This window comes from Muscardinus avellanarius, assembly GCF_963383645.1.
Source record: "Muscardinus avellanarius genome assembly, chromosome: 12".
NCBI classification, from domain to species: domain Eukaryota; kingdom Metazoa; phylum Chordata; class Mammalia; order Rodentia; family Gliridae; genus Muscardinus; species Muscardinus avellanarius.
Window position 1 is genome coordinate 18,994,238 of NC_137798.1, and position 12,382 is coordinate 19,006,619.

The window sequence follows — 12,382 nt, forward strand, 5'->3', positions numbered from 1 at the left end:
TCAAGGTCTACATATTTCTTGTTTGCTCACAAACTACTGCTGATGGTTTCTGATCTAAGTGTGGATAAATGAAATTATTTTGAAGGTTTATGAACTGGAATCAGGTCATTCCAATTAGTTAACTAATGTTAGCAATATGTGAAGAAAAGAATAAAAGTAGAATCCATACAGAAGCCATAGGATGTTTGACCTAAGTTGTGTTTAAAGATCAGAGTGTAAGAAGAAGATGCACCATCCTTTGGGTTGTGGGGTGATCTCAAATCACTTTGAATTTTTTTGGAATATATTTTTTAAAAGCAACCCTTTCAGCAGAAGTAGAAGCAATGGCATTTTAGTTCTGTTCCCCTCTCTTTTTATAGTCACAGATCTGCTGGAGTTGATAATTCAGTGGGTGGGAGGAAGAAAAGTTGGGGTCTGTAGTTGGTTACATAACAGGTTGTCTATAGCCCAGCCTGGTGGAAGGAGGAAAGAGGAAAGAGAAAACTTTGTATCTGAAGAGCTGGTATGTTTGGCCAGATCAGAAGACCATGCTGGCTGGGGTCTGAGGGCTACACACTCTGGAAGGCTAGTCTCTGAGTTGACCTCCTTCCAAGGGTGAATGGTCTGATCTGGGTGTAAGTCTCTATGACCAAATTAACCTCCATCCTAACCTCTCACTTGATCCTCATGATGTGTTCACCTGATTTCCAGGACAGTTGAGTTTCTGTTGTGTTGACTGAGAAACTAGGACTAAAAAACTATGAATAACATATGGACCCCTGCTTTTACTGACTGACTCTTCTCCTTGTTTCTTTTCTTTTGTCTTTCCACACAGGCCATGCAAGTAAAGGTACAGGTCAAATGCATGACATGTCTTTTCTGTCTTAGTGTTAGAGATGCCAGGCTCTGGCCCCCTCTGCACTGTGATCACCATGGGGGTGGTACAGAATGGATTTTCCCACCTGGAGGTCCCAGGCCTGCTCCAGGGAAGACAACTGCCTGTCAAAGAGTGAATGTAGGCCTACCCACCCTTGGAATGGGGAAGCCAGCCAAGCCTCACCCTAACCGAGGTCTCCTTGCTATCTCTGCTCCCTTCCCCAGCTGCCCTCTCTGTTAGCATGGGATTCAACACACTCACAGAGAAAGGCGTGACTGCCAGGGCCTGAGAGCCTGGGAGGCTCACTTCTCTGTTTGCCCTCCAGGGTCACAGTCCTAGTGTTAGTGGCCTCAGCCCGTTCACATTCTATGTGTTCTGCCTATTGTCCAAGGCTCCCATGAGTCAAAGAAAGTCTTCCAAGGACTCAGCTTAAGGACATGAAATAAACAACAAAGAGGGTTTTTTTAAATATAAAATGCACATATGGTGGAATAAACCCTGGGACAGTTTTCTAATTGCCTCTAGAGGTTATTGAGTGGAAATTATTCTCTTTCTGTTCATTAGTATGTATCTACTGCTATTGTCCCAAGCTCTCTGCCCTAAGGTATGTAGTAAATAAAGGGAGACCAATGAATAGGAACCAGGTTACATGCAGCTCTTAGTGAGAAGAGAAAAATGGAGTCCTCTCAAGGTATATGTGTCTCTGGGTGATGGCTCAGATGCCTACTTTGTGTGATCTTGGAAAGATTATTCAATTTCTCTGAGCATCATGTTTTCATTTATAAAACTGACTTGTTAATATTTTGGGGTTGTTGGGAGCATTAGAACTGTTTTACTAAAGAATCAGGCACATTGAAGTCGCATCATACATGCAGTATTTATGATTAGAATACTAGATTAACCAAACCAAATAGAGAATGAGCAGGAAATTAAAATTATGTAATCAAATCCACATAGTTACATTTTAGTATATTGACTTGATTATATACTGTGTATTAACATTTGCATTTTATGTCTGCACATATAAGATACTACATAGTTAGTATACACATAACCAGGTTCTGTCCTTACTGGATGATTTGAAGTATTTTCAAGGATAATAGACCATACATGAGCTTTGCCCTTAGAGACAACCTTTGGATTTTACACCTGAGAGTAAAACATGTAAAAATCCTTCCTTCCAAGTGCTCAATATGTATTAGACTTTGTCCAGCCTTTGTGTAAAGCAACACTCACTTTCCTCTATGCTTCTGGGCATACGCAGCCTTCTTTCCTTTGATTCATTTCTTCCCCCATGCACATCTCTCTTTGCCCTTCCATTGCTGTCCCAGGGGCTGACCTGGTGTTTTGGAGCACAATGCACAAGATGCCTCTGTAGCCAGAATTATCTGGCAGCATTTGGCTAGGCTGGGTCTTGCTGGTCAGATGCCTCTCTGTGTTTTCTGAAATATAACCACCTGCAGGTGCTGCTGACCTGAGCCTAGTGGAGGAAACCACATCCTTTACAAAACTGCCATTAATGACTGTGGACTTCTTTCACACTTTAGGAAGTAGTTAGTCCCAAGTTGGTGTTAGTTCTGACTATCCTCTTCTCTTTAGAGGATAAAGAGAAATCCCATGTCTCACTAAATAAGTTCTGCCTCAGTGCAGGAATCCTGGTCATAGTGCCAGTTTCAGGGGACGCACCTGTCCTCCTTGCTTCCAGAGATGTGTATCTGTGTCATTGTAGACCAAGTGCTACTAACCCATTGCTGCAAACATTCACAAAGCACCAGTTCCCTCTCCCTCATGGTCCCTGATTAGCCTCTAACTCCCCAGAACTCCCACCCCAGCTCCAGCGGAAGCCCACTCAGCTGAGGCACAATCCAGCAGGCAGGGCACCATGTGCTCAGCATTGCTCTTTCGAAGCCTAGCATTATAAAAATGGCTTCACTGCTGTGCCTTGTCTCCCGGATCCCACCTGGCACACCGTGTGTTGTGGGTGCTGAGGATCCCCTATTGGTTCTAAGGCTGCCATTGTCCACACCCCAGTGCATTGGGTTCCTCTCTTAAACCTGCTACTTCACTGAATGGATTCTTTCTGAAAGGCACAAGCAAAAGACAAGTGTGCAAATGTCCCCAGACTTGGGGACCTCCTTTCTTTTGGTTCCAGTTTCTCTCCTAACTTTTTCCCAGCTAGATCCTAAAGCAGCCCTACTCTAAAATTTTTCTTTTCCTGTGAGAATTTTCCTTGCCCCAGAGAGGAGGTTAGGTAGAATGCTGGTGCTCCAAAATATTAGCTTCAGCCCTGGATATGCAAAACAACTGGACCACGGCGGATGCACTTTCCCATGTTTCTGGTTCCCCAGCCTTGGGGTTCTCAGTTATTTCCTGGGACTATTTTTATTGGCTTCTTGGGAAACTCCAGGATTTTTATTCACTTGGTCCTGAAGTGGATGAGCAAAGACTGTAGGTGTCTGTGGTGTGTCGTGCATCTAGTCACGTGGTTCCGTGTGCATGCGCAGAAGAGAAAGCTCAAGGTGAAGGCTGGTCCTTTATGGCCACCTGGTTTGTCTTTGTTTAATATACCCTTTTACTGTTATTTGAAATGTAGTAAGGCCCAGCCTGTATTGACAGGGCCACAAGGAAGCAGGCTGCCTCTGAGGTGAGGCAATTCCTTTCAGACAGTCACTGAGCCCTCTCTTTATTTCAACATCATCTAGTCTGGAGGACAGGACCAAGAACGGAAGAAGACAAAAAGAAGGGGAGACTTATATTCCATCCAGACCTCCCTCATCGTGGCTGCACTCAAGAAAATGCTGCCCATTGGTTTGAATATGTGCACTCCAGGCGACCAGGAGCTGATCTCTCTGGCAAAATCACGATATAGCTATGTAAGCTGTCTGTCTGATTGGGTCAACATTTGGTCCAGCTGGTGGTTTGTTAGCCTGAAAAGGCAAATCCTTTTGGGGAGGGAGGTGCAGAGAAATGCACAGAAATCAAGCTGGACAGAGGCAACATGCCTTCATTTTTTGTGTGTTTTATTGGTACATTATAGTCATAATGTGGATCGTGTTGACAATGGAACATGCCTTCATTTTTAAAGCTGGTTTGGGAGTCGGTAATTTGGGACACATCTATAATTGTTCTTATTTGCTCTAACAAAGATCCCAGCAAAACCTAGCATTAGAAATAAAATGTAACATCTCTTTCCACAGAGGGATACAGATGAAGAGGTCAAAGAGCATCTGCGGAATAACTTGCATTTGCAGGAAAAGGTGATGCTGCCGGAGACAAGGACCCTGTAGGCTGCCCTTCCAGCACTGGCGCCATCCTCGCCCTTCCAGCACTGGCGCCATCCTCGCCCTTCCAGCACTGGCGCCATCCTCGCCCTTCCAGCACTGGCGCCCATCCTCCCACTTAGCTGAATTCGTGTTTCTTAAATGTGTTCTAAAAACTGTGTTTAATTGGTAGAATTAGTCCTCCATCTTTAATTGTTGCTCTTTTCTTTGCTGTTACAAAGAAGATACAAAGAGATAGCCCAGAAAGCATATCTTCCCCTGTCCCACTATGTGAGTGTCGAGCCACCACAGGGGGGATGTGGATTATGTCTCCCTGACTGTGAGTCTTGTTAAACAGTGGAGTGGACGCCTAGGGAAGTGTTGGCCCTTCCCACTCTGGAGAGATTTTTGAAACAAAATAATATTTTAGTTTGAGTTGGCATAGTCAAAAAAGAGATAGAACTTTGATTTTAAAGGCTATTTGAGATTTTTCCAGGCCTGTGAACTCAACAGCTCTCCCATCACATATATTATGCCCTAAAATGAAGAAATAAGCCAGAATAAAATGCCTCTCCTTTCTATCCAAAAATACAGGAACAGTGGATAAAATACACTCATAAAAAAGCAATAAGAAATCCCAAGTATTAGAAAAAAAGATATTCTAAATCCTATTAATAAGAAGTCAACATTGTAGGAGAACTCTCAGAGCTCTCCATGACAGATATGTATCATAGAGACTTGGGTTTTTTAATAACTTTAAAAGAAGAGGAATGAAGTAATTACCCATCCTGTGTATAAATGCAGATTGAGAAACTTACATAAAATTGCTTTGAGCTAGTGAAATCCATGAATCTCCTTCAAAGACAACATGAAACCAATCAGAAAGTCTCCACTTTCTAAAATATGGAATAGTATGCTAATAAATAAAACTGTTCCTGAAAATAAATTTATATAAAAAATTTCAAAACATGTAAGGAAATACACCATTATCAGAGTCAGAAGTGCAACAAATAGAAGAATGCAAGCAATAAGAAACTATAGGCCACGCGTGGCGGCGCACGCTTGTAATCCCCGCACTTGGGAGGCGGAGACAGGAGGATCTCATAGGTTCGAAGTCAGCCTTGCTGGCTTAAGAGACCCTGTTTCCAAATAAAAAAAAATATTAAAAAATAGGTGTCTAAGAGTGTAGCCCAGAGGTAGCAGGGTTTCCAGGAACCCCAGTACCACCAAGAAAAAAAAAGAAACTATAGAAGGGAATTTAAATATAAATATAAATAAAACATTTAGATAAAGGAGGCAGAGCAATAGTTGAACATTATTTCTGGGGAAGGAGAGGGGGAAGTGGGTTTGAAAAAAGTCTTCATAGTGATTATAAAAGCAGTCGTTGACATTTAAAATACAGACTAAACACAGCTGAAAAGAGCATTTATAAATTGGAAGATTGCTCTTAAAAATCACCCAAAAATATGATAGGGAGATAAAGGAATGGAAGATGTGAGAGAAGAGTTAAGAAACACAGAAGCTAGAAAGAGAAGTTCCTGCATAGCATCTACAGTGTTTCAAAAGAGAATAATTGAGAAAATTAGAGAAAATAAAGGGGTCTTTGTGTGGGTTGGGGGGATACTATGGATTGAGCCCAGGGCTTCATGCCTGCTAGGCAAGTGCTCTACACTGAGCTATCACCCCAGCCCAAAAGATGATATTAATTACTACAGAATCCTGGTGGGAGCACAAGAGATACAGGAAATTTCTTATTGTGTGGGTGTACTTCAATTTTCAGTCTGATGACCCAGCTGTGAAATGGCAGCTGAACCTCTACAAGGATGTTCTGAGGAATGAAGAACCTCTGAATCCAGAAAAAACAGTGGAGCGTGTGCAGAGGATTTCAGCAGCTGTCTTTCACCTGGAGCAGGTAAGGAGTGTCTGCTCTGAGAAATGAGGAGGGAGGGCTACCCTGGGGAACACAAAGCTCTCCACAGTCAACTATCAGTTACGTACGACTTTTAAGACTGAGAGAACTAGGAGCAAAGATCACTTGAATCCACCCGTACATGCTTGGTGGTAGCAGACCCACTCAATTCTTCCCCTTCCCACTGTTTTAAAAATTCTTGCCATTAGCTCAGATGACTTCTTTTAAGTCCCTGACTGCTTATAAATGGCTTATAGTATTTGGGAGAAAGAAGAAAATCTAAAACCTCCCAAATTGAATCATCTAGTGCTGTGAATCATCTTCTGCTAGCTACAGTTGAGAAACCAAACTTCTTCTGGGGTTAAGATGTCCCGTCTGTAGGTGACTGTCTTCCGCTGCTCAGGTCAGCCTATGTGCACCTACTCATGTGATTTCTTCTCAGGTGGAACAGCCCTTGAGGTCCAAGAAAGCTGTCTGGCACAAACTATTGTCAAAGCAACGGAAACGGGCAGTAGTGGCCTGTTTCAGGATGGCTCCTCTCTACAACCTGCCCAGGTATGCATGCTGTCACATTCTTTTACCACATGAGCCGGTGATGGGAACTAAGGTGTCTTCCTACAGCTGTATTCTATTATGACTTTCACACTCTTGATCCAAAAAATAGAAATTGGAGTCTTTGGCTCATGGAGCCATTAGAATCTGCATAGTAAAATGGCCTGCTAAGCAATCAAGGTAAGAAGAAAACACTAAAATCAGATGAGATTCCCTAGTGCCTCAAGCCTGTTCAGCCAACCAGTACATATCATAAAGTCAGCCGAGTAAGCATATGGAGCCTCTCTACTTTTGCTGAGGTAGGATTCTTGGTGAGGATGTAAAGACTTGTAGAAAAGGCTGTTTTCTATAAAAGACTTTACCCCAAATTCTATCAACAGGGAAAGCAATATTGTTCTGCTGAGGCATTTAACACCATAATTATTATTTCCTCAGCAGACACACAAATGAGAATCCTTTAGCATAGCATATTTGCCATCAAGATGAAGAAAGGCTATTATGTCCTATAGGCCAACTAGGAACGCAGTGTGTTTTTTCATACTTGGAAGTAAAAGCTACATGAATGTTTTTCTAAAAAGTCTGTGACATGACCTGTATTAACATAAGAAACGTAACTGTTAGCTTTCCATTGCTGTGATAAAATACATGAGATAAATCAACTTAAAAAGAGAAAAGATTTATTTTGACTCATGATTTCCAAGGTGGCAACCCATGGTCACTAAGCTCTGTTGACTTGTCCCTGTGGAGAGACAAAAAAAAAAATCATGGTGGGAAGTGTGTAGTAGAGAAACACTGCTTATCTCATGGTGGCCATGAAGCTGAAAAGGAGAGAGAGAGGGAGGGATTAAGGTCCCAAGAGCTCCTTCAGGGCATACCCCCAATGATCTAACCTTCCTCCACCAGGCCTCACCTCCTAATGGTTCTAACACATCCTGGTAGTGGTACAGGCTGGCAACTTAATCTTCAACACATGGCCTTTGGGGAAGTATTTAAGGTGACCCTGGAATTAATTCAGTGTCTTTGGTGAAATGGAAGCATCCTCATCCTCAGACTAATCGTGGAATGGGTATAGTTTAGGCCTGTCCTGGGTAAACAAGGTTGAAAATGAATATCAACCTCTGCTTCATCAAGACATGTGCAGGTAGCACTAAGCACATGTCTTCCATGCCAGGCCAGAGAAGCAGAAAGCATACCTCTTAAAAAGAAGCCTTTTATTCCTAAACACACTGAAACCGCTACTACTATCCTTTCATACTTGGGCTGTTCCACCCCTGTATGGATAAGTAGATGTCTAGGAATGTACCATGTCTTAGATAAAGCGCAACCATCCCTAACTCAGTTTCTTTAGAAGGGTTGCCTTAGATTTTCTCTCTAGCATGGAAGTTTGTAAATAGATTTTTTTAAGAGCAACAATTAACCTAGAGGCTGAAGGTAGAGATAATGCCTTCGCCACCTTGTAAGGATCTAAACTACAGTGCCTCTTCCAAAGTAAAAGTGAAAGGGGTTTATTTTATTGTGTGGAAACTGTTTACTGAGATGTTAGTTTTTAAAAGAAAACCTGTATGCTTTTCTCCAGACACAAAATTAACAATTTCTTCCTGAGCACCTTTCAACGGGTTTGGCTGGAAAAGGTTAATGAAAAAACTCAGTATGACAGGCTAATACCCATTTTAATGGTAATGTAACCTGTGGAGAGACCTGCTCATTCTCTGCACACTCCTCCCTTCCTGACCATGATTTAATGTTACCATAAAAACATACATTTGTACAATTTTTTAAAAAGAACTCTGATTGGTCAGGTTTTACCAAAAGATGGCAAAGGTTGTGTTTTACCAAAACCATGACCAGGGCTTGATAACTCTGGCCTTGACCTTTGTAGTCCTTTCTGATCCTTCCCTCCTCACTACCCCTCACATTTGGTAAACACCTCGCTGCTATTCCTAGAAGTCCATCCTGGCTTACAGGACGTGGCTATTTAGTGTTCCTAGATACCAAACACATGGCTAGAATCTCTGAGGCACATGAAGATGTGCTCCTGACTAAGCATGACCAAGTTTTGCCTTCCTGAGTAAAAGCTGGAGTGCCTTGCTGCTGCGGGAATTTGGGGAAGGAAAAGAGGCCAGGCTTGAGCATTTACAGTGTATTTGAGCCTTAAGCCACTCACCATCAGCATAAAATTTAGTTCGGATAACCTGGGCAGATGGCCAACCTATTAACCTGCCATAAGAAGCGAATACTTTAGGACTGTCTACTTAACCTAATTCATTACTTCACACTAGAAGGGAAATGTGAGAAAGACCCTGGGAAGCCAGATGAGGGGTCCCGCTTCTGCCCTGTCTTGCTGTAACCTCTGTTGTTTTCAGAGGGTGCTCCAGTGCTGAGGGAGGGTAGTCAGGGGGCTCTGGTTTCTTTGCAGTGAATGCTTGTGGTGTGCTGCCGGCCACCCTGACCAATCAGAAGACTAGAATTGTACAAAATTCTGTCCTGCTTACTAACTGCAAACCGCCCCAACTAGAATGAGTCCCACGGACCCTCTTGACCTCGCTCTTACCCTTCCGCTCAGGCACCGCTCTATTAACCTCTTCCTCCATGGCTATCAGAGATTCTGGATAGAAACAGAGGCGTATTCCTTTGAAGAGAAACTAGTACAGGATTTGGCTGTAAGTACTGACTCAACCGGGAGCAGTCACGAGTGTGAATGAATTTGACTTTTGTGTTCATGTGTGCGCGCGTGACAACAGCTTAGCATTCACCAGGAATTGGACATATAAATTTGAAAGGCACTAACTATAAATTCTCAGAGGAGGCCCTGCTAATGGTCATCAGAGCCAGAGGATGAATTTTTTACTTGGAGGTGCTAATACTCTTTCCATCCTTATTTGCATCATTGTTAACAACTAACATTTCTTAGATGCACAGCCATGCCACGAGAGTCCATGCTAAATCAAATTTTGTGCACCATTGGTTGTAAGAGGCCACCCCACCCCAACTGAGACCTGACATTCCTAATCAATAGCTCTGCTTTGGGGAAGATGCATCTGAATCCCCTTCCTGCGACTCACAGCTCTGTACTGGCCCTTCGGAAGATTTTGCATGCCCTGTTCTAACAGATGTCATGTTTAAACTACTTAAACTGACACACGAGGGGGGAAGCGTATTGCAGAGGAACCACAGAGCTTCGTCCTGGTTCGGAAAGGAAACACCTCCTGGCCCGTGGCTCTGCGTTCTCCTTCTCCTCACTTCTCCCTCCCATCGTTTGCACTCTTTCTCCACTAGTTTTGTGCTGTGTTCCTTTTCTACATTTCTTCCCTTTTTTCCATCTTTCTCTCACCTCTTGTTTCTTTCCTCCTTCCCTCTTTTTTCTTTGAAGCCTGTCTTCCCATTTCCTTTCCTTTTGTTTTTATGTCTTTTACTCTTTCCGTATATTCCTGTGGGTGAGAAAGACATCTCCTTGGCTTTCCCACCTTCTCGGTCGGTGTTGACAAGTGAGCATCACTTTGGACCTCTGCTTCTTCTTAACCACTCACACAACCTCTGTCGTTCTCACCAATTCACCACATGTGATCCACCCTGCTGACTGGCACCGCTAGAAAACTCGCTTTTACCTCTGGCATCAGCTGTTACTTCCCTTTCTATGAAAGGACAAAAAGAGGAAATGTTTGGTGAAAGGAGCAGTGTGAGGCTTGCATCTCTAGGACTACAGCTCTGGGGAACAAGAATTTTATAATAGAGTGTGAGGTCAAAAAAGAGACATTTCTTTGGGGGGAGTTGAATCTAAAATACTATTAGCCCCTAGATGGTCCCAGAGCTTTGTAACGCTTACTCACCCCTACCTTCAGCCCAGCTCTCCAAGAGAACTTTTAGGGATTGGCCAGAGGGACTCAGTCTCTTAGGTGACTCTGCAGTTTCCCTCCTGAACTTGGGTGCCCAGAGCTTGCATGAGAGATATGCTGATGGGGGTCTAAAGTTCTTCCCTTGTGGCCAGCGTTTGCTTTTGTTATTATTTAGTTAAACCACAAATTGGAATGTTTATTTGATTGGCTGGGAAAATATATATGTGTATCCCAGCCTCGCATCCTCAGGACTCCTATCCTTGAGTAAATAGGTGGTGTTGTGGTTTCTTTCTCTGCTTCCAGTCTGACGCCCTCTGTGCCTTGCGCTTCACCTTCTCTTTGTTCGCATGCAGTTGTGTGGCACATCCTGAACCCCTTGCCTAAAACCCACCTATGTTGGTTTGTGTAGAAGTCTCTTAAGGTGGAAGAGGAGGAGGAGGAGGAAATGGAAAAGCAACCAGATCCACTCCATCAGATCATTCTCTACTTTAGCCGCAATGCGCTTACAGAGAGGAGGTCAGTACCACCGGCCCACGCCTCCCAGGCACCAGAGATGGTTGTGTCAACCTCAGACCTTCCTCTAGCAGACAGCAAGGGGTAGAAAGGGCTCCAGGCTTGAGCTGCCCTATTTATGCCCATCAGGAAACATCTAGAGGAGCTATATTAAGCCATAGTCAGAGTCTGAAGATTAAATAGCCTGAAATTATAATTTATCCCTGAATTTTATGTCAAGCCAATACTGATTTAGATTTCAAGAACCAGAATGAGGAGAGTATTTTCTAAACAATTTACTTGTTCATATAATTCAAGATGTATATAGCTCTTATTCTTTTCTCTGTGGTCCAAAAAATAGCCTCTAAAGGTCTCCTTCATTCTTTCCAGCAAATTGGAAGATGACCCTTTGTACACCTCCTATTCCAGCATGATGGCCAAGGTATGCCAAGATCTTCAGTCCATCTTCCCTAGGTCTCTCTGGGCATGCGGATGCTATCATGTGAACAGAAGAGCTGGGACTTGGTCATGACATGAGTCCAGGCACTCACTGTACAAGTCATGTGCCACAAGGGTGGCATCAGTAAACCTTGAAGCTTTGTAGACATCGTGGTTGCTGATGGCTAGCTTCCTATGATCATTCTAATGCCAGCTAAGTGGCACGTAGACTGTCTTTGCATTTTCAGTTCATCAGCAGGACATGTCAAATAGTCCAAACATATCTGCAGATGAAGGAAATAGAGCTAAAAACAAGAGAGAGTCCAGTGTTGGGAAAGAGGGATTGTGACCACGGGGATGTCACATAGAAGGATGCTGGTCTGTGGATGCTGAGTGGATAAGCAAACCAGCCCTTCTCAAACTTCCACATCTGGCAGGAAGGGGGACATGCTGGGGTACAGAAGCACCTATTTCTTTATCCAGCTGCATCATGGCCAAAATGGGAAGGATAACTGGGATTCACATCCTGAGTTTCCCAGTCTTGGAACTATGTCCAGAAAAGGATAGCTCCCTGCATTCTTGTCTCCCATTTGTACCAGAACCTTACTAGGGAAGAGAGTTCAAGCCTGTGGTTAAACCAGAGAGGTCCACATTGATTATAAGATCTTAATGTTCCCATTTCTCATCTCTGATCCCCTCGATAGCTCCAACGATGACATTTAGAGTACACTGATGCCCTGCAGTGATCAAAATGTTCCCAGTTTTACAGTGTGGAGGTCCTGAGGTGCCTGTGAATTACAGCCTGTCCTCTGCCTTTGCAAAGTAGATCAGAATGTTGTTTATCACATGCACTCACCTTGAATTTGGGTGTCTGTTTCCTCCTCTCCCTGCTCCATGGACTCCAGAGCTGCCAGAGTGGTGAGGATGACGAAGAGGAGGAAGACAAGGAAAAAACATTTGAAGTAAGTTTTCACAAAACTTCGAAGCAGGACCCCCTCCCAGGCCAACAGGAAGGGCCTGCAGAGGTGGGTGCTGACCTTAG

The 12,382-nt window shown here is 43.5% G+C and overlaps 1 protein-coding gene across 2 annotated transcripts in view; it reads left to right on the plus strand.

Moving 5' to 3' along the window:
* The window catches only part of RYR3 (ryanodine receptor 3), a gene marked incomplete at both ends in the record, with an annotated part of 530,337 nt that overhangs the window by 476,101 nt on the left and 41,854 nt on the right, over positions 1 to 12,382 (plus strand). The window contains 9 exons of one of the 2 annotated variants that reach the window (XM_080708162.1): positions 815 to 829; positions 3,559 to 3,729; positions 4,054 to 4,113; positions 5,897 to 6,028; positions 6,468 to 6,580; positions 9,141 to 9,237; positions 10,820 to 10,926; positions 11,293 to 11,344; positions 12,246 to 12,302. In XM_080708162.1, the coding sequence (XP_080564288.1) occupies positions 815 to 829; positions 3,559 to 3,729; positions 4,054 to 4,113; positions 5,897 to 6,028; positions 6,468 to 6,580; positions 9,141 to 9,237; positions 10,820 to 10,926; positions 11,293 to 11,344; positions 12,246 to 12,302 (804 nt within the window). The remainder of the gene's footprint in view (positions 1 to 814; positions 830 to 3,558; positions 3,730 to 4,053; positions 4,114 to 5,896; positions 6,029 to 6,467; positions 6,581 to 9,140; positions 9,238 to 10,819; positions 10,927 to 11,292; positions 11,345 to 12,245; positions 12,303 to 12,382) is intronic. The other variant, XM_080708163.1, reaches the window with a different exon arrangement.